This window comes from Pipra filicauda, unplaced genomic scaffold (assembly GCF_003945595.2).
Source record: "Pipra filicauda isolate LSUMZ 115617 unplaced genomic scaffold, ASM394559v2 scaffold423_size595307_pilon, whole genome shotgun sequence".
Classification (NCBI taxonomy): Eukaryota; Metazoa; Chordata; class Aves; order Passeriformes; family Pipridae; genus Pipra; species Pipra filicauda.
In genome coordinates this window covers 443,528-463,881 of record NW_024104558.1, presented here as the reverse complement: position 1 = coordinate 463,881, position 20,354 = coordinate 443,528, and the positions used below count along the sequence as shown (strand labels likewise).

At 63.2% G+C, this 20,354-nt stretch overlaps 1 protein-coding gene across 3 annotated transcripts; it reads left to right on the top strand.

Moving 5' to 3' along the window:
- Nucleotides 1-2,866: 2,866 nt before the first annotated feature.
- LOC113982931 (nuclear receptor ROR-beta-like) lies at nucleotides 2,867-18,989 on the top strand. 3 transcript variants are annotated; one of them, XM_027711574.2, is made up of 10 exons: nucleotides 2,867-2,968; nucleotides 10,391-10,476; nucleotides 10,574-10,715; nucleotides 11,058-11,471; nucleotides 11,998-12,119; nucleotides 12,374-12,506; nucleotides 13,525-13,632; nucleotides 14,330-14,440; nucleotides 14,958-15,070; nucleotides 15,902-18,989. In XM_027711574.2, the coding sequence occupies exons 1-10, from the start codon at nucleotides 2,962-2,964 to the stop codon at nucleotides 16,061-16,063; spliced, it is 1,398 nt and encodes a 465-aa protein (XP_027567375.1). In that variant the 5' UTR covers nucleotides 2,867-2,961; the 3' UTR covers nucleotides 16,064-18,989. The 3 variants fall into 3 exon arrangements, with proteins under 3 accessions (XP_027567375.1, XP_027567374.1, XP_039241563.1); XM_027711573.2 differs by lacking the exon at nucleotides 2,867-2,968 and adding an exon at nucleotides 8,460-8,697; XM_039385629.1 differs by lacking the exon at nucleotides 2,867-2,968 and adding an exon at nucleotides 9,000-9,005.
- Nucleotides 18,990-20,354: the final 1,365 nt, after the last annotated feature.

Here is a 20,354-nt window from a genome sequence, read left to right as displayed (position 1 = left end):
CCTGTGATGGGCTGGATCCAGCCCTGCTGGGCTTGTCCCCCAGCACTGTCTCGAGGGGTGCAGCTCCTGGCACTGAGTCAGGGTCTGGCAGCACCCACTCACTGATGGCAACTCTGGTCCCTCCGTTCCTGCTGCTTCCCATCACCGGGAATGGCCCTGGTGGGTCCTGGAGTGAGGGGCTGAGAGCAGAGCAGCACCAGCTCCCCCAACAGCGTGGGGAGGGGGAGATGGTTTGTAGGAGAGGTTCAGTGACCTCCAGTGCTGCCACAAACAAAACAGCCCTGGGCAAGGGGAGGGGAGGTCATTCCTCTCTCAGGAGCGAATGCTACTCCAGGGGCTCAACAACCAGTGAACTGGCTCCACCTCCTTCTGGCTTTGGTGGCATCAGGACTCCAATTTAAACCTGGCCGAGTCCATGGGGTGAGACCCTGCTCACGAGAAAAGGGGTCCTGCTCTGCTGTAGTCTCTCCACCTCCCCCCCGTGGCCCCAAACCCACGGGGCCGGGTCCCAGAGCTGCAGCACCCGCTCGGGTGCCTCTGCAGCATCTCCTGCTCCGCCGGACCGTGCCCACACCTCTGTGTGCTGGTCTGGGCCCCGCACGCGAAGGGTTAAGGGCCCGGCGGCGGGAGCGGTGCGTGGATGGGTGCGTGGGTCCCGCGTTGCTCACGGGAGGTGTGGTGCCGCTTATGTAACCTCATACTTTTGGGTTGCGCCGAGCGCTCGGGGAGTATTTTCGCTCTCGCTCTGGCGCGATTCGGCCGCGACTGTCCCAACAGCGGCAATCGGCGACCGCCTTCTTGGGAGGGGCGAGCCGGCCGGGGCCGGACCCCGCGTGCCACGAGGAGTCACCGCGTTGCTCCCGGTCTCAGTTTCCCCATCTGAAATGGGGCTAATGAGGGTGACCTCCTTCGGGCAGCTCCCGTGACCCCCGGGGACGGTACCGGGGCTGCCCCTGCCCGGGACGTGCCGGGGTGGGATTCCCGGCTCCATCCGGGGCTGCGCTCGCAGGAGCCGCGCTGGAAGCGGAGCCTGTAACGAGCCGTCGCCCCGCGTCCCGTCTGCGTGCCCATCCATGCGGAGCGCGGCGGGAGGAGGGAGGGAAAGCCGGGAGGAAGGAGCGAATCCGACCGGCGAGAGCAGCGAACCCGTTCCCGATCGCCATCAGCGAAATCGTGTCAGACAGCAGCGCTGGAGCGCGGCGGGAGGCCCGGCCCCCTCCGCCCCCCAGCCCGTGTCCCCCTCCCCGGCACAGCGCCGGGGCTGAGCGAGGCGGTGACACGGGTGGGAGCACCCAGAGTGCCCCCACAGCTCAGCCCCTGCACCAGAGCGGGTGGGGGAGCCTTTGGGCACCCCTGTACCCCCCGCTCTGCCCAGCCCTTGGGGTGGATGTGGGCTGAAATCGCCCTCTTCAGCTGCCATTAAATGGTTTAGTTTGAGGGTTTGGGGGCTGAGGTGCTCCCTCAGGGCCAAGCTGCGAGGGCAGGGGGGAGTCCAGGGAGGAGGCAGCGATGCCACGAGTGTGGTGATGGCGGCTGCATCTGTGCCTGTGGTGGGTGTCACCTCCATGCCCGTGGCCGATGTGGTGGCCAAGGCCATGCCTTGCTCCTGGCCAGACTGATGCCATGCTCACGCCCACAGTAGATGCCACGTTCCATGGCTATGGTGGATGCCAGGTCCATGCCCCTGGTGGATGGCATGCTCATGCCCATGGTAGATCCCACATCCATGCTCATGGTGGATACCAGGTCCATGTCCATGGCGGATATTGTGCTCATGCCCATGGGAGATGCCCTCTCTGCACACAGCAGGTCTCCAGGCCAGTGCCACTGTCCCCAGGAGCCGGGTGTCCCTGGGCACTGCCAAGCACCAGCTGCATCCCTGTCACCTGAGTCCTGGCCCAACGTGACCGGGACCAGGCATCTCCACCCCGTGATGTGGCGCCAGGAGGACTCTGGTGACCTGGTGCAAGAGTCACACCACAAACCCCAGCCAGGGGACTTTGCCCCGTGCCGATACGTCCGGCCCTACACCGCGAGGCTGCTTTGCATGGTCCGGAGCCACCCCACGGCCACCATCCCAGGTGGGGTCCAGGGCCACCATCACTTTTTTCCTCCCTTACCCAGGGCACAACCTGGAGCCCCACAGCCACCTGCGTGCATCCCAGCACGAGGGACAGGGTGGGAATGCCTCGCTGCCACCTCCGAATCTTCCCACCGCTTCCATGGCGCCCTTCCCGACCCGCAGGTCTCCCAGAATGTCCCCTCGGACCTGAGCATCTGCGCCCTGGTGTGGGCACATGGGGCGGCTGCACGGGGGTCCCGGCGCTCCCCACACCCCCCCAAGCGCCGGGTGCTGCACCTCGGGCAGAGCCCCCGCCCTGTCCAGCCGAGGGGCTGTGGGGTCCCCGCGCCCAGCGGGGTCCCCGGCGGGGACAGCGGGGCTGCGCGGGAGCGCAGTGAGGCAAGGGAGCGGTGATTCAGCGGGACACGCAGCCGGCCCCGTGCCTGGGCGAGCCGGGGCAGGACGGGCACCGGCACGGCCCTCCCGGGGGCGGGCAGCGCCGGGGGGCAGCGCCGGGCACCCCCGCGGCCACGGCCGGGCGGGGGTCGCGCAGACCCCGGTCCCGGGGAGGCGCCGGCAGCGCCCGCGCAGCGCCGAGCGCCGGAGCGGCGGGGATGGGGATGGAGGAGGAGGAGGAGGACGAAGGGCAGGAGGTGGGGCTGGAAGTGAAACCGATTTGGGGGGGCGGGGCGGGCTCGTCATGTGAACGGCCGCATGCTCGGGCAGAAGTGGGTCACGGCGCGGCGGAGGGGCAGGTGCCAGAGCCGCCCGGTGCCGCCCGGTGCTTCCCGGTGCCGCCCGGTGCCTCCCGGTGCCTGCGCTCCCCGCCGCGCCCCGCGCCGCTCCGGACCCCCGCGCCCCCCCATGCGCCCCCCGGCGCCCTGACCGCGGCGGACACGATGCGAGGTGGGTCCGGGGGGGCTCGGGGCGCGGGGGGACCGGAGCGCGCGGCCGCGGGGGCAGCGGCGCAAGTTGGCCGCGGTGGGGGACGGGGGGACCCGCGGCAGCCCCGCGGAGGGGGACGGGGGCACCCGGCGTCGGCCCGGACGGGGGGACGGGGAGACCCGCATCAACCCCGCCGGTGGGGGACGGGGGTCCCGCGGCAGCCCCGCGGAAGGGGACGGGGGAGACTCGGCGTCAGAGCGGACAGAGACAAGGGGGGACCCGCGTCAGCCTCGCTGGAGAGGTACAAGGGGGGACCCGCACGAGCCCCGCGGAGGGGGATGGGAGCCGCGCCAGCCCCAACGGGGACACGGGAGAGACCCGCATCAGCCCCGCTGGAACGGGACAAGGGGGGACTTGCACCAGCTCCGCGGAGGGGGACCAGGAGGGAACCCTCACCAAACCGCTCTGCCTCCTCCAGCTCCCCCTCCGTTAGGAATAAAATTCTTGTTTATTTTGCTTCGCTTTCCGACGCCGGCTTAAACCTGCTCTTAAGCTTTTCCTCGCACTAAACCCCTTAATCTCCTCTTCAATATGTTGGTCCTACCAGGGCTGGATTTATTGTGGGTTTTTTCCCCCCTTTTCCCCCTCCCCACGGCGCGGGGGGCAGTTTGGGAGGTGCCTGCGAGGACGGGCAAAGGACCAGGTGCAATTTTGGGTGCCCCTTGTCCTGGTCAGGGATGAGTCGCGCCAGCACCTGCCTGGTTATTCCCGTTATGAAAGGCAATTCCTACTTGTCACCCCTCTGCTTTGCCAATCAGGCGGAGGGGAGGAGGAGGATGGAGGGAGGAAGGCTCCGGCGGGATGATCCACTGGGGCCTGGTGGTGGTGACGCAGCGGTGGCCAAACCCAGCTCTGTTCCTACAGAGCTGCTGGGACCTCCCGCCCTGGGCTGGGGTTTTCATCCCCCCTTTAAAGCCACCCCAGCGCTCGGTGATGCCCCTCCATAGGTGTGTTTTGGGGGTGCCTTGTGGGGTGTAGGTACCAGGAGGCTCATCCTCGAGCTCCTCAGCCCCTGTTTCCCGCGGGCGCTGTGGTTCTGCCGCACTCTTGTGTAACGGTGGGGCCGGGGCGGGCGAGGGCGAGGCCGAGGTGAGCCCCCCACATCCCCCTTCCCACCCCGCCACATCCCGGGATTTCACCTTTATTGGTGCGGAGGGAAGCATTAACGCCTGCCTAATTACCGACACTGCTGGCTCTTAGGTAGCACTCGCACAGCCGGCACCAGCTTAATTAGCAACTGGGTGAACTTTTCCTTTTTTTATAATTTTTTTCCTTCTCCCCCCCCCAATACTGCGTGCTGACCCTCATTTAGGGCCAACCCCCCCCCCGATATCCCACCGTTTCCCCCAGTGAGGCGTTTTTCCCGCAGTCCTGCGTCCTCATCTCTCGAAGCCCGAATGCCGCATGGCGACGCCAAATTGACTCAATCTCCATTTTCCTCCCCAAAACCGCCCCTGCTCTGCCCCATTCCCCCGGGGCCCACAGCAGCTCCTCGCCCCTGTCCTTCCCTGCGCCGCGGATGCACCGGGGCCGGGGCAGAGGCTCTGCCTTGTATAATCCTATACGGTTTCCAGCCCTCCTGCTCACTTGTTTTGCAAGCAGCGTGGCGAGCAGCGTGCGGTGGCTCGGCAGCCTTTGCGACTTGTCCTAGTGACCTAGATCTGTCATTGGAAAAATCAGAGAGGGCGGAGGAGGAGCTTCCCTGCCCGTTTCGGCGGCGTGCACTCGCCGGCGCGGCCGAGGGCGGCCGGCACCCACCGGCCCTCCCGGCACGACGGCTGCCCCTGTCCCCGGTACCGCGGGACGGCTGCGCCTGTCACTTCCCAAAAATGAGCCCGGAGGAGCAAGCTGTCCTCCGGCTTTGTGGGGCCCTGAGTGGCGCAGACGTGATTTGGGATCCTCGACCCTGATAACCCCAGGGAGGGGCAGCGCCCGGAGGGTGAAACGCGGTGTTGGGGAGATGGTGGTCCCTGGCCCCAAGCCGTCCTCCTCCCCTGTTCCCTCCTCCCTGTCACGTTTAACTTTGAACTCGGCTATTTAAAGAGCTGCTAATGTCTAAATCTCGCCGGGTTTATCGGATGTGGCGAGCAGAGCTGCTCTCCTGCCTTTATTTAGCCCCAGGGAGATAATTCCCCCCGATTTAGCCGCAGGGCTGGAGGGGTTCTCCCTCCGCAGCCCGGTTTGTCCCCACCCCGGGCTGGCAGCAGGTCCCCCTCCCCGCTGCCTCACCTTTGCCATCCTTCTGCGCCAGCCAAAGTGCAAAGGGCTGCGTCCTGCGCCACCGGGGCTGGCCTTGGCAGGCTGCTGCGTGGCACGGGAGCTGCTGAACCGGAGCAGCCGGGGCAGGGGCCGGGCGGCCGTGGGGGAGCCACGTCGCCCACCCGACACCGCGACTTCCCAGCTGGAGACACACACTGCACCACGGACAGGGAAAACCAGCACCTCGCTGGGCACTGGGGCGCATGCAAAGCCCCCTGGCCACGAGGGAAGGTTGCCAAAGGTTGTCCTGGGGCAGGGTGAGAGCAGCTGAGCTGTGTTCTGGCCCAAAGTTTCCAGGAAATCTTTGCTAATCAATTAGGAAACCAGTTCCCACCTCCATCACTCCAGCCTGGCTCAGGGCCGCAGTTGTGTCATCTGAATTTTCCTTATTGCCTGCATGGCCCCGGTGCTGCTGCTGCCCCTGCTCCTGGAGCTGGGGCTGTGAACATCCAGCATGGGCCTGGCTTCTTTGGGGTTCCCTGGGATGCACGGATGGGGATGGGATTTGCCAGCAGCCATGGCCCCAATGCCGGGGTGTGGGAGACCCCGGGGTGCTGCAGCACAGGAGCCTGGTTAAAAGCAAAGCCATCAGCAGCTGTAATGGAGTGATAATTCCCTTTATTTCCTTATTTATTCCTACCCCACAGCCACTGTCCCAAAACACAACCGCTGTTGGAGGCTGTGGGGAAGAGCAGTCGCTCCCGGGGTCAGAGGTTGCTGCAGGAGACGCAGGAGCAGAGCTGGGTTTTAGGGAAGGGACGGGGAGATGGGGTGGCATTGTAGGTCCCCGCGTGTCCCTGTGCAGCCCGGCCTCGTCCCCTGCTCAGGGTGCACCGGGGGATACTGAACCCTCTGGAAGGGGGGAGGACGGCGGTGGTGAAGCGTGGGAGCATCCCGGTGCCCTTGGCCGGGGCAGGGGGTGCCGGGGGCTGCGGGGCTGCTGCTCATTACCGGAGGTGCCCGCCCCGCGGCATCGACCGCGCGGCAGCGGGATGGGGCACGGACCTCCTTTCCCAGCAGGCTCGCTGGGTAATGAGCCAGGGCCCTGGGGAAGCACCTGCCCCGGCAGCCGGGGGGTGTTTGGGGCAGGGGTGGCCACAGGGGCACGGAGCCGCCTCCGGAACACTCGGAGCTGGGATGCTCATCCCCTGCCTCTGGGCACCGTGGACTCAGGTGGCACCCCAAGGGAGGGGGTGCCCATATCCTGCCACCAGCCCCGTGGGGTGAGGGGGGTGCAGGTTTGTCCTGGGGGACTGCACAGACAGGGACCTGCCAGTGCCCCCCAAAACACCCCCTCCCAGGAGTCCTCACCTCCAAGCTGGGGGCGCCCAGCAGAACTGCTGGGAGAGGGGGTGGCTCCAAAAAGCCTCCAGCAGCAGTGAGGTTGCAGCACGTCCTGGGGCTCAATGGGGTGCTGAGGGTTTTGGGGTGATTCCCCCACAGCAGGGAGATCACATGGCCGAGGGGAGGGATGGAGGAGGAGGATGAGGATGGGGCCACCATCCTCTGCACCGCAGAGGAGGGGTCCGGACCCTCGTAGCCGGATCCTGCAGGGCCTGCCTTGTTTTGTTTTGAGGTGCGGGAGGGATGCCCGCCCTCGGGGCGGAGGCGATGGAGGGGAGGGTGTGCCGGCGCGGGACGAAGGCCGAGTCCTGCTCCGGGAAGGGCGGCTCTGGCTCTGCCGAAACCACCAGAGCCTCCAGCCTGGTCCGGGCCAAGCGGTGCTGGGCTGGAGGGGACACATGGCCGGGTCCGGGGGGGTGACAGGAGACCTGGGGGCTGTGCAGGGACAGCCCCGTGTCCCCACAGAGCCCTGCGGCTCAGCACGGCAAACACGTGTCCCCAGCTGGAGGGGTCACCCCAAAACGCCCCAAAATCCCCCTCCCCGGCGGCGGGAGGTGGGGGTGCCCCCCCGAGCCCCGGCTCGGCCCCGGGAAGGGTTAACGGCCGCGGTTACACAAGCGCGTGCGGCCACGGGCAGAAAAGTGTGTCAGTGGGACAGGATGGCTCCGAGCGCGGCGCAGCCGCCGGACCGGGGGCCATCGCCCCGCCACGGCCGAGCCCCGTGGCCGGACCGTGCCCACGGGGCCACTTACATAAGGGCCGGCCGGTGGCAGCGGGCCGGGAGTTGGGCAAGAAGTGTTTACAGTGGGAGGAGAGCAAATACCACCGCCGGGACATTTTAATTGCCGGCTGCGGATCATTGTTATTTATTTTTTTAACCCTTTGGTTTTGGTTTGTTGTTTTTTTTCCCCCCCCTGCTCCCTATCTTAGCCCCGTTGGCCCCAGGGTGCAGTTTCCCTTCCTACCCCTCCCGGGCGGGGGGAAGGGGTTCTCCCCCACCTAAACGACCCCCGTTTGCACAGCGTGGCTGATGCTCGCAGGGTTGTGGTGGGAGGAGAAGCCAAGTGCTCCCGTGGGGAAACTGAGGCACGGGGAAGGGGGGCACACCCGCAGTGTGGGGTCTGCTGTGATGTTTCCCCCTTATCACAGTGAGATTTGGGGGATGCAGGGTGCTGCTGTGACCACCCCACCAGCGCCCACATCCCTCCTTGTCCTGCTGGGTTTGCCCCAGGGGGGTGTTTAGGGGTCCCAGGGGAGATGGTCTGGCAGCCCCGGGGGTCCCGGGGGGAACGTGGCCGCAGCACGAGGGGACGCCGAGGGAGCCGAGCCGGTGATTCAGCCCGGGCTTACGATCCGAGCAGCAATTAAGCGCCGTCCTGGGCTGTAATTGCCATCGCCGGGGTTACGGCCGCGGATCGACGTCAGTTATTTGGGGCGAACGTCTTACGAGCGGGTCAGGTGCCGGTGGCGGGCACGGCCGGGTAATTAGCAGGATGGTAATTAGAGCCCCAAAAGGCTGCGGGCGGTCGAAGGGCTTCTCCTTCGCCAGGAGGAGCCAGGGCAGCATCATCCCCACGCACTCTTAGCTCTGGCTCCGGGGGGCTCTCGGGGGGCTCTCGGGGGTCCCCTCCCTCTGTGGGTGCAGGGGCAGGGTTTGGCCATCGGCATCACACGAAGCATCGGCGTCCCCGGGAGCTCGGGTGGGTTTTGTGGGGCACACGGAGCGGCACCCCCGGGCTCTGCCGGGTGGGTGCCGGTGGGTGCCAGGCCGAGCTCAGCCCGGTGCCGGTAATTCCGGGTACCGGAGTATCGGCCGCGGGCGTGAGGGCGCGGCGCCCGCGATGCATCACCCGCGCTGCCGGCGGCTGCAATTAACGTTGCATAACGAGCCGACGCCGCTTCCTGCCGGGGGTGGCACCCCCTCCCTGTGCCCCCCGCGATGCCACCACCTCTCTGTCCCATCCGGGCGGTTGGGGCAGGGCTTGGGGCAGGGCGGCGGGGCGGGGAGGGGTCCCCGCCGTTTGCGGGTTGCATCCCCTTTCCGGCGGCGTGGGTGAAGGTGGCAGCAGGATCCAGGGAATTGGAGGGTGTGTCGGTCATCGGAGCCGGGTGGTGGTTTGGGGGTGGGCACACAGGGCCCTGTCGATGCCTCCATCCCCCCGCCAAAGGGGCTGTGACGCCAGTGCAGTTGAGGGGGCTGTGAGGATGCCCTGGCCATCCCTGCCTGCTCCCTGCCCACTCCTGCCAGCTCTGCTGCCCCAGGCCCAGAACCACAGCAGAGGTGCAGGCAGCAGCTTTGGGGAGGGGCTGGGGCAGGAATGTGACCACCTTGAGTCTGAGGGGAACAACACACAGCCCTGGGAGAAGCCCGGCTCAGCAGCCTCAGGAAGGAAGGGTAAACCCCCAAATCACCTGGTGCATTCGGGGCAGGACCTGAGCAGCGAGGCAGTGGATGCAGGAGGGATCCATCCCTCACTTGCACCTGGGTTTGGAGCGAGTCCTTCCCCAGTGTGGCCGGGAGCAAACGTCCCCCAGAGGGTCAGTAATGGCAGCCCTGGGGAGGACCAATGCCATCCCCGGGGGACTGAGCATCCCCAGGGTACCAACTGCATCCTGGAGATACCAGCTGCACCCCGGGGGTGCCAATTGCATCCCTGGGGGACTGATAACATCCATGGAGGACCGAAGGCAGCCCTGGGGGACTGATGACAGCTTGGCTGCCCCTGTGCCCAGGGAGACTCCACTGCCCCAGCCCAGCCCCCCCTACATCACTGAGGGACCCCAGGACACGGCTGGGTGCCGGGGGCAGTGGCACTGGCCGAGCACTGGGACTGTCCCTCACGGAGACGGCCCCACAAAACACATCCCTCTCCCAGAGCCGATGGCTCCCGGGGGAGAAGAGAGGCAGAAGGGAATTACCCGAGCGGGGATTTGCACAGGCCCAGGAGATTGGAAATAACCATAATCTGGCCGTGGGGGTTATTTTGGCGCGGCGGCGCCTGCCCAGCGCCCTCGAGAGCAGCGCGGGCTGAGCCCGGCCGGGGGGTGCGGGGCTGCGGCGGGGATTAGAGGGTGCAGAGATGCCGGGAGGCACGTACGAGTCCCGGGGGTGCCCTGCGTCCCCCCCCGGCGTGCGTGGGGAGGGCAGAGCCAGCGCAGATCTGGGGCAGCTGGAAAATGAGGAGGACGAAGCCTATTAGCAGCTCAGTGCCAGCGAAGCAGAAGCGGGGAGGGAAGCGGATTTGCGGGGGGAAGGGGGCCGGGACCTTGAGCTGGGGATGGCTATATCGGTCCTGGGTTTCAGAGGAGCTGCTGGGGCGATGGGGAGGGCCCAGACCCTCTGCTTGGTCCAGCTCTGTGGCAGGAGAGCATCCACAGCTGCAGGGACGGGGATGGTCCCTGTGCAAAGGGTGTCCCTGTCCTGGTGCACACACTGGTTGAAGAGCAAGGGGAATGATCCAAAACAGGGTCCTGGGCAGGCTGGTGCACAAACATCCTGTGCTCTCCTGGCTCCAAGGCCTTTCCTACTCTGTCTCGTGCTGCTGGAGGGGATGGGGGAGCAGATGGGGGTACCCCACACCCTGTGTGAGCCTTCTTGAGGACCTCTCTGAGGTGGAAGAGTCCTTGCAGGGGCTGCAGGAAGGGCTGAGCTGCCGGTGGGTCCAACTCTCGTGCCTCAGTTTCCCCAGGTGCTGTCGTGGAGAGGGGTCCAGCTCCCTCCTGCTCAGCGTTTACCACCATTAACCCTCGCGGTTTTCCCCCCTTCCCCCTCCTCCCCAGCCCAAATCGAGGTGATCCCGTGCAAGATCTGCGGAGACAAGTCCTCAGGGATCCACTACGGTGTCATCACCTGCGAGGGCTGCAAGGTGAGCCCGGGGACGGCGGCTGCCGGCGGGTGGGGGCAGCTGCGGGGGCCTGGCATTCCAGCCGGGCACTTTCCCAACCCGTCCCGTCCCCGCGCAGGGTTTTTTCCGGAGGAGCCAGCAGAACAACGCCAGCTACTCCTGCTCCCGGCAGAGGAACTGCCTGATCGACCGCACCAACCGCAACCGCTGCCAGCACTGCCGCCTGCAGAAATGCCTGGCGCTGGGCATGTCCCGCGACGGTGAGCCGTGCCCGGGGTCCCCAGGGGCCGTCTGCTCCCCCGCGGAGCCGGTCGGGCTGTCGGGATGAAGGTGCTCCCCCCGCAGGGCCGGCGCGGCGCAAGGAGGGTTTGGGAAGCGAGAAACGCTTTCGCGTTTTCCGCGGGAAGTCGATTCAGTCGGTTCTGTTCTGCTCGACCCAGGGTTGGTCTGGGGCGGGGGGTGCATCCGGCGGGGTCCCTGCCCCTCTCAGGGCTCGTACAGCGGCTGCCCCGGGGGTCAGGACCCTTCCCAGGCGGGGGGGTGGTCCCGGCTTTGCTCCGGGGCGAGGCTACCCTGACACGGCCGCGTCTCTCCCGGGGCAGCGGTGAAGTTCGGCCGCATGTCCAAGAAGCAGCGGGACAGCCTCTACGCCGAGGTGCAGAAGCACCAGCAGAGCCAGGAGCAGAGCGGGGGCACCAAGGATGAGCCCGAGCCCCTGAGCCGCGTCTACACCACGAGCGTGAGCAGCGGGCTCTCGGACCTGGACGACATCTCCACGCTGTCCGACGGGCTCCTCTTCGACTTCCCCCTCACCCCCGACGGCAGCAGCACCTACTACAACCTGGACCTGCTGGCCTCGGCACAGCCCTCGCCCGACCAGTCCAGCCTGGACGTGGCCGACGCCACGCTCATCAAGCAGGAGTCCATCTACGAGCTGATGCTGGAGCCGGCCCTGTTCGCCCACGGGGCGCTGGAGGGGGGGCAGCTGCCCCCCGACATCTCCGTGCTGGAGATCGGTGAGCGCCGGGGCAGCCCCGGAGGGATGTGGGGTTGTGCAGCCCTGGGGACGGTGCTCGGGGCCACCCCAGCACCTTGCAGGACACATCCAGCTCTGGGTGCCCACACCAGGCACACCCTGAGGGACCCGGGATAGCAGAAGGTGTCCCTGCCCGTGGCAGGGCGGTGGAATGAGCTTCAAGGTGGATCAGTGGATGAGCTTCGAGGTCCCTCCCAACCCAAACCATTCTGGGGTTTTATTCTATGATAGTGAGGGACTGCCCCGGTCTCGGCTCTCAGAGCAGCCCCAAGCCCTCCAGGCTGAGCACGGATGGAGCTCAGCACACCTGAGACCGTGTGGAACATCCCCTGCTGTGCCTTGGGGACAGCCCCCAACAGTCTGTCTGTGCTCACACCCCCGTGACACCGCACCGAGTCCCTCTCCCCCTCCAGCCCCCAGCCCCGGCAGCCCCCCAGGACACCCAGGAGAGGAGGGGTGTGGGGGCAGGGGGCAGGGGGCTCACCAGCACTGTCCCCACCTTGCAGACCGGGTGGCCCAGAACGTGGTGAAGTCTCACCTGGAGACGTGCCAGTACACGACGGAGGAGCTCAAGCGCCTGGCCTGGAGCCTCTACTCCCCCGAGGAGGTCCGTGCCCTGCAGAGCAAGGTGAGTGCCACTGCCACGGCCCCCACGGCCCCCCAGCACAGCCAGCGTCCCCTGGGGTGGGGGTGAAGGCGAGGAGGGTCCTTCAGTGCTTTGGGAGCTGCAAAAGCCCAGTGTCGGGGGGAAGGTGTGGTGGCAGCTCCTGCCCCGGGTGTCCTGATGCCACCACGCCTGGCACGGCACGGGGGTCCCTCCCCTGCCCAGCCGGTGTGGTGGGGAGGGGGCAGCACAGCCTGAGGGCCGTCCCTGTGCCACAGAGCTGCGAGGCCATGTGGCAGCAGTGCTCGCTGCAGATCTCCAACGCCATCCAGTACGTGGTGGAGTTCGCCAAGCGCATCGACGGCTTCATGGAGCTCTGCCAGAACGACCAGATCATCCTCCTGAAAGCCGGTAAGGGGGGGATCCCACCGCCCCCCTCGCGTCCCTGCCACCCCCCCACTGTCCCCCCCGTGTCCCCAACACCTCTCCCAGCAGCAGCTGCGGTGCCAAAGGTGTATCCCATCTCTTCTCTTGGCTGGCGCTTTCCTCTCGGAGCCTCCCCTCCCTCCTGCCCCAGCTCTCCCAGGGCTGGGCTGGAAGGAGCTGAAGGTCGTGTGTAAGGCTGGTGCTGCGGGGAGGGGACATGGGGAGTGGCTGCCTTGGGCAGAGGCTTTTCTCCCAGTCACTCTCATCCAAATGTCATCCAGAAGCTGGGATGGAAATGAGCACGGCAGGTTTTCCCCTGGGAAAATGGGTGCCAAGTCCAAAGGGGAGCAGGGAGGGAGAAGAGAAAAGGATTGACCTCTTCTCCCAGCAAGAGACTGGGAAGAGGAGGATGATGGCAGCACACACCCATGCCCCCCACCCACCCATCTGCCTGAGCTGGTGATGCCGTGCCCAGGCCAGGGACCTGAACGTGTAAAAGCCCCAAAATAGTGGAAAAGCCTCCCAGTTCCTCATCAGGGCTGGGGGGCTGAGAGCCTCACCCAGCACAGGGGGTGCGTGCCTGTGTCCCAACAGGACGTTGTACCCCGAAGCCAGAGCTGGCCATGCCCGACACGCTGGAGTTTAACTCATTCTTTCATTTCTTCCTCCCATTTTCTTTTTATTTATTTTGTTCTCACCCCCTCCTCTCTCGGTGCTCCACCACAACCTCGGTCTCTCTGCCAATGACTGGATAATATTTCCCTTCGGTGAAATATTGTGGTCACAATTGGAAACCTAAAAAAAAAAACCCCAACCAATCCCAAAACCCAAAACGGATTTGTTGGAATAACCATTCTGCTCTTGGGAATGAACAATCTGGACTTCAAACGTGCACTGGGGGCTTTCCTCTTTCTTACCTTTGGTCCTGGGATGATGGAAACCCCTTGACCTTCCCTGCCCTGCCCTGCCCTGCCCTCGTCTGCGCTCTCTCTGCCTACATCAGGTTGCCTCGAGGTGCTCCTGATCCGCATGATCCGTGCGTTCAACCCCCTGAACAACACCGTGCTCTTCGAGGGGAAGTTCGGCGGGATGCAGGTGTTCAAGTCGCTTGGTAAGAGCTCCTCTCCTCTCCTCTCCTCTCCTCTCCTCTCCTCTCCTCTCCTCTCCTCTCCTCTCCTCTCCTCTCCTCTCCTCTCCTCTCCTCTCCTCTCGCTCTCCTCGCCACTCTCCTCCCGCTCCGCTCCTCCTCCGCGTCCTCTCTCTCTCTCCTCTCCCGCTCCTCTCCTCGCCCTCGCTCCTCCTCCCTCTCCTCTCCTCTCCGCTCCTCTCCCGCTCCCTCTCATCCCGCGCCTCTCCGCTCCTCGCTCTCCGCTCCGCGCCTCTCCTCTCCTCGCCCTCCGCTCCTCGAAATCCGCTCCGCCGCGCCTCCTCCTCTCCTCTCTCTCCGCTGCTCCTCTCCTCTTCCCTCCGCGTCCTCTCCTCTCCTCTCCTCTCCTCTCGCAGCCTCTCCTCTCCCGCCTCTCCTCTCGCTCTCCCTCTCCTCTCCTCGCCGAATCCGACCCTCTCCTCTCCTCTCCGCTCTCTCCTCTCCTCTCCGACCCTCTCCGACCCGCGTCCACCCGCTCCGACCTCTCCTCTCCTCTCTCCGACCCTCTCCTCTCCTCTCCTCTCCTCTCCTCTCCTCTCCTCTCCGACCCTCTCCGACCCTCTCCGACCCTCTCCTCTCCTCTCCTCTCCTCTCCTCTCCTCTCCGGGTGGAGGTGCTGCCAGGGGGGCAGAGCCGTGATGTCCCCGCTGTCCCTCCCCAGGCTGTGATGATCTCATCGGAGCCATCTTCGAGCTGGGGAGGACCCTGTGCCGCCTGCAGCTGTCGGACGAGGAGCTCGCCCTGTTCACCGCCGCTGTCCTGCTCTCCCCAGGTACAGCCCCGCACCCAGGGCTGCCCCGTGGCACAGCTGGGCAGAGCTGACCCGTCAAGAACATCCTGAGCTGGGAGGCACCCACAGGGATCATCCATCCAACCCCTGGCCCTGCATAGACACCCCAACCATCCCACCCTGTCCCTCAGAGCGTTGTCCAAACCCTCCTGGAGCTCTGGCAGCCTTGGGGCCATGCCCACTGCCCTGGGGAGCCTGGGCAGTGCCCCAGCACCCTGTGGGGGAAGAACCTTGTCCTGGGATCCATCCCAAACCTCCCCTGACATGACTTCCTCAGCACTGGTTCCTTGGTGTTTGACCTCAGTCGTTCCTCGCGAAGGAGGTTGGGGGGGAAAAAATGCACAAAATGCATCTGCCAAAACCCCTGTGTGGGGAGAGGAGCTGTGTCACCCACCGCGGGGGGGAGGGCATGCAGGGAGGCCCAGCTGGCCATGCCACTGTCCCCAAACCCGTCCCAGAGGAGACCCCCCTGGCAGCTCTGCCCTGGTGTCCCTCACAGATCGCCCCTGGCTGACCGAGTCCAAGAAGGTGCAGAAGCTGCAGGACAAGATCTACGTGGCCCTGCAGCACGAGATCCAGAAGAAACACTCCGCTGAGGACAAGCTCTCGAAGGTGGGGGGTGGCACGGGGGGGGCACAGGCGGGGGCTGTGCCAGGGGGTGTCTGAGCTGGGGCACGGGGCTCCACCAGAGCTCAGGAGCCACACACGGGCGTTCCTGGGGCACTCAGACCTGCCCAAGGAGGAGAAGAATTTCCCTTTCCAGGGGCTGTGAATCTCCTGGCAGTGCAGGCAGAGGCAGCCCCGGGCTGCTGAGCCTGGCACTGCAGCAGGCAGCGGGTTTTTTGGGCAAAAGGAGCCATTTCAGGAATGCTTTGGGCAGCACGGAGCTGGAGCAGGGAGGGGGGCCCTGGGGGCTCCTTGAGCCCTCCCAGGTGCTGGTTTTCCTGGGGAAAGATGTGGGTTTGGGGGTGAGGCCACGTTGCTGCCAGGCTGCCCAAAGGGGGGCTGTCTGCTGGTGCCCCAGTGCCAGGCAGAGCCACTGGTCCCCAAACCCACCCGTTGTCCCCAAGGGAGGGGGAACAGCAGGAACAGCAGGGCAAGGGACACAAACTGGGAACCCAGTGGTCCCCAAACCCACCCATTTTCCCCAAGGAAGGGGGAACAACGGCACAGGGACATTAACTGGGAATCCAGTGGTCCCCAAACCCACCTGCTTGTCCCCAAGGAAAGGGGAACGGCAGCATTAGGGACAGTGGTTGGGAACCCAGTCACCCCAAACCCATCCATTCTCCCCAAGGGAGGGAGAACAGCAGGGCAAGGGACACCAGGTGGGAACCCAGCGGTCCCCAAACCCTCCTGCTTGTCCCCAGGGAAGGGGGAACGACAGCACAGGGACACTGGCTGGGAACCCAGCGTGGTCACCAGCTCCTCCTCTCCCCACAGATGGTTTCCAAGCTGCCCTTGATGAAGACCATTTGCAACCTGCACTTGGACAAGCTGGAATTTTTCCGTCTCCTGCACCCGGAGACCGCCATGAACTTCCCTCCCCTGTACAAGGAGGTTTTCAACTCGGAGCTGCAGTACAGCGACCCTCGCGAGAGCTAAGGCCGGGAGCCACCTCGAGGCCCTTCGAGCCCCCCAGAATTTGGAGACGAACTGCACTTCAGAGGTTTGGGGCAGTTTATTTAAATCAAGTCAATCAAACTCAAGAGAAGCCGGGGGGGCTGCGGGTGCCCCCAGCCCCGTGGCCCCGCCGTGGATTGCAATAGCTCTTGAATGTAAAGCACCTTGAAGGAAAAAGCAAATGGACTTTGCCATACCAGTGAAATGAATGTGAAATCTCTGCTGGGGAGGGGAGATGCTCCTGGCAGTCCTGCTGTCCTGGCTGCACTCTCCACCTCTGATTTTTTTTTTTTTTTAATTATTGTTTTTTGGTTTTTTGGTTTTTTTTACCCAAACACAAGACATGGGATAAAGAAGGGGCGACGCTGACTCGGCTGGGTGGGGTGGGCTGGAGCTGAGGAGAGGGAAAAGGGAGAGCCTTTGGTTTATTCCTTCTCCCAGGGGTGCAGTGAGCCCACGGGAGCTTGGCTGAGAAAGACCTGGCTGTGGCTGGGGGGGGATTCAGCACAAGATGTTCCCGTGGAGGAGGCTGGTGCGAGGGAAGGGACGCCCAACACCACAGGGAAAAAGCTCTGCAGGGCCTCCGTGTCCTCCGTCACAGCATTTCCCCAAATGCCCGGCCAACTGCCCACCCAGCTGGGCTTTCTGGAGCTGATTTGGCAGGTCCACCTGCCTCGTGCCACCTTTCCACACCCCCAGTGCTTTTCCCAGCCCGTGTGACTGCAGCCAGAGCCCGGCTCCAGCTGCTCCACCCCGGCAGTGCCGGGGCTGTCCCTGTCCCCACAGTGGTGGCTCTCTGGGTGCTGGTGTTGTCTCACCGAGCCCATTAAAATTTCCCCGTGGCTCAGCACCCAGGGGAGGGTTTGAGGCCCTTCCTCCACCCACCCCCATCCCGCTGCCGGGTCCCCCCTTCCCACGCCGGCACCGCCGGGAGCACGGACGTGGCTGCTCTTGCAGGTTGAGTTGGACCCAGGCTCTTCCCCCCAAGGAGCTCCCTAGAACTGTTATTTTGGGGCTTGTTCTCTATTTAGCAGGATTTAGGAGCTTTTCAGGGGGAGAAACTGCCAATTGGGGTCAAGGGGAAGCAGAAGGTCCTTATTCCTTCCCTTCAAGGAATTAGGGTGATGGGAAGGAATGTGGTGTGGTCGGGACCTGCTGCTCCAAGCTCGGGAGGCTCAAAGGTGACAAAGGGAAGGATTTGTGGGGTGATGCTGTAATAGTCCTCAGCAGTGGGAACACTTGAGAGACTCTGTGGCTCTGCAGATGGTTTTTTCCGTCCCTGTTCCTGCTCCTCCTGCAGCAAATGCCAAAACCAAGGGAAAACCCTGCTCCGAGGCAGCCCCAGTTTCTGCTGACAAAGGGCTAAAACCCCGAGCCCCTTCCTGCTTCATGCTGATCCCCCGTGCTCCCAACCCCCTCCTGCAGCAGTTTGGACCATCTCTGAGTGGGAACCAGAGACCTTCAGCTCCACAATTGCACCCCTTGAACTCAAGGAGCAGCTCTCTTGGCGTTGTCAGGGACGTTCGTGCTCGTGGGTGAAAGATCTCCCAGGGAAGAGCACGGACCAACCTCGACCTGGGAAGAGTCGCCGGTGGGATTTCTGCCTCGGCCTAAGGCAGAGGGAAATGTGGGGGCTGTGCAGGGTTTGAGAACCACATCTGACCTGCTCCTTGGAGGAGATCAGAGCCCTCTCCAGCACTGTTGGAGCCCAGGAATTTGGGAAAGGCTGCCAACCCTCCCACGGCCCCACGTGAGTGCCAACGCGTCGTCCTCGTCCGCCGGGCTGGGGACGTGCCCCGCTGGTTTCCCGCCCTCTCAGCTCCTCAAGCTTTGACAGAAGTGAGAAGTCAGCGCTGCCTTTTACATCCAGAGGGTTGTGCCTTTTTTTTGGGAGCATCAGCACCGGGAGAAGCGCCCTATGGAAACGACTGTGCTTCGCAGCTCGCCCTCGGCGCGGCGGGGCAGCGGCGCCGCCTTTCCCAGAGGGACACGGGTCTTCTGGAGTATTTGGGGGAAAAGGAGGAGGAAAAAAAAAAAAAAGAAAAGCACAGCCCCTTGTTTTCACCCTCGGTGTTCGTCAGCACCAGCGGTTCCATTTCACCCGGCACAGAACCCAGGGAAGCACCTTAAACTCGGGAACAGCCCCCGCCGCCGCCGCGGCTTCGTCCTGGCTCGTGACACAGCGTCCGCCTCGTGGGAGAGGTTCTGGATCCTGAGCAATAAAAAAAGCCCCCCCGTGGGAACCTAGGGAAGACTGGAAGTATTAAAGACACGTGTAACTCGACCTGCCAAACCGCGGGGAACCTGCACTTTCTATGTTCTCTTTGACGGAACCGACTCGACTCGCTGATTTCTCGGGAGGGGATAAAGTGATTCCACGTCGATTCAGTGATTTCTTCTGGCTTGGGACGGGCGAGATGCCCGGGAAGGGATGGCAAGGGCTGCGGCCAAGGCTGTGCTGAGGTCCCTCGCGCCCCGCTGGGCCTCCGGGAGCATCGAGGGAAAGGGCAAAGGACAAAAACCTGGGTAGAAATGCCTGAAAAAGGGAGATTTCCCCTCTCCCTGTGCCAGGGCTGCGTGTGCCCACTGGGGATGATGCCCAGGAGCCCCGAGACCTCCAGATTGCTCCGATGCTCCGTCCTTGGCGTCTTGGAGATGTTTCCAACCCTCCAGCCATGGGATGTTTGGCCGCTTTCCCATCCAGCAGCCCTGGGGAGCCTCTCACAGTGATGGCTCTTGTCCAGACCAAGATTAATTTCGTGTTTGTTTGTTTGCTCTGGCAGTTTAGCTGAGTGTCCATTTCCACCTGCAGAACCCTCACACTGTGTATAAAAAAATGGATCAAAAATATATATAATATATATTCTTGTGAATGTTGGTGCAAAAGAGAAAAATATATAAAGTTTCAGTCGGTTTTATGTTATTTTTTATCTCTTATGAATGAAAGAAAGAAATGGAAAACCTTTTCTTTCCATTTACCACCCTCCACACACACCTACCTGTAGATACCAACAGGTTTTATGGAAATGTTTTACTTTTTAGATTTAGGAAGATGCTTCTGTTCTCATTGAATGTTCTGTCTTGTAAGATTGTAATTTCTATTTTTTTAAAGAAAAGAAAATAACTAAATAAAATTTCCTCTTTCGGACCAGTCAGCTTAGGAAGGGAGGGCAGGGGAGGGAGAAACGTTTATTTAAGGACAAAACTTGTTGTCTGAATTTTTCATGACATTAAATAAAAAGTAATATAATGTATGGATGAAAAGCTTTTTATTGAGGTGTGTTCTATAGGTACATAGGTGTATATTGCACAGAATTTGCAGGAAGAAAAATAAAGTCTGTTTTGCAAGGTCAAAAAAAAAAAAGAATGAATAATGTTGGAAACAGTGATTTTAAATTTTAGCAAAGGGCAAGACTGGAAGGGAATCTCTTAAAATCATGGAAAAAACCTTTAATTTTCCCATGAGCTCAGGACCCAGCTGGACCAGAATCATGGAATGGTTTGGGTTGGGAGGGACATTAAAACTCATCCAGTCCCACCCCCTGCCCTGGGCAGGGACACCTTCCACCAGCCCAGGTTGCTCCTTTGATCCAACCTGGCCTTGGACACTCCCAGGGATGGGGCAGCCACAGCTGCTCTGGGCAACCTGTGCCAGGGCCTCCCCACCCTCCCAGGGAATATATCCCATCCATCCTGTGCAGGGTTTGGACACAAGGGGAGATTTCAGGTGTTGGAAGGTGCTGTGTGTTCCCTTGACGCCAGGCACACACTGAGGTGAGCTGGGAAGAGGCTGGATTTGTGCCCAGAACCCCTGTGTTGTGTTCCAAGAGCCCTTGGAAGCACTTCCTGGCACCCCCATCCTCCCCTGCATCCTCCAGCTTGGGCACTCCGAGGGAGAGCCAGGATCTGGGAAGGGGCTTCATCTGGGCAACCCCTCCAGGCTGAGGACAGGGACTGTCCCTGGCAGCACAAGGGGACACATTTTGGGGCAGGAGGCTGGGGACAGGTCTGGGGGGATGTGTGGGGGAATGAGGGACAGCCCAGGCACGGCAGGAATTTGTTTTTCAACAGCTCCCAGTACCGGGAAGGAAAGAATGCCCTGGATATACAAGGGATACATGGATAGCACCCCCTGGATACAACAAGGATGCCAGGACTCAGATGCAAAGTGCTGATCCCTGCTCTGGGACCAGGGACAGGACCCAGGGAAGGGCTGGAGCTGTGCCAGGGGGGTTGGGATGGATCTCAGGGAAAGGTTCTTCCCCCACAGGGT

What these genes read in the sequence shown, in the direction of transcription:
- LOC113982931 (XM_027711573.2), top strand. Translation starts at nt 8,550, where the DNA reads ATGCCACCACCTCTCTGTCCCATCCGGGCGGTTGGGGCAGGGCTTGGG. An exon ending in GCTGGGCATGTCCCGCGACG is followed by an intron (nt 10,716 to 11,057) that starts GTGAGCCGTGCC and finishes CTCCCGGGGCAG; the next exon opens with CGGTGAAGTTCGGCCGCATG. An exon ending in GCAGGTGTTCAAGTCGCTTG is followed by an intron (nt 13,633 to 14,329) that starts GTAAGAGCTCCT and finishes GTCCCTCCCCAG; the next exon opens with GCTGTGATGATCTCATCGGA.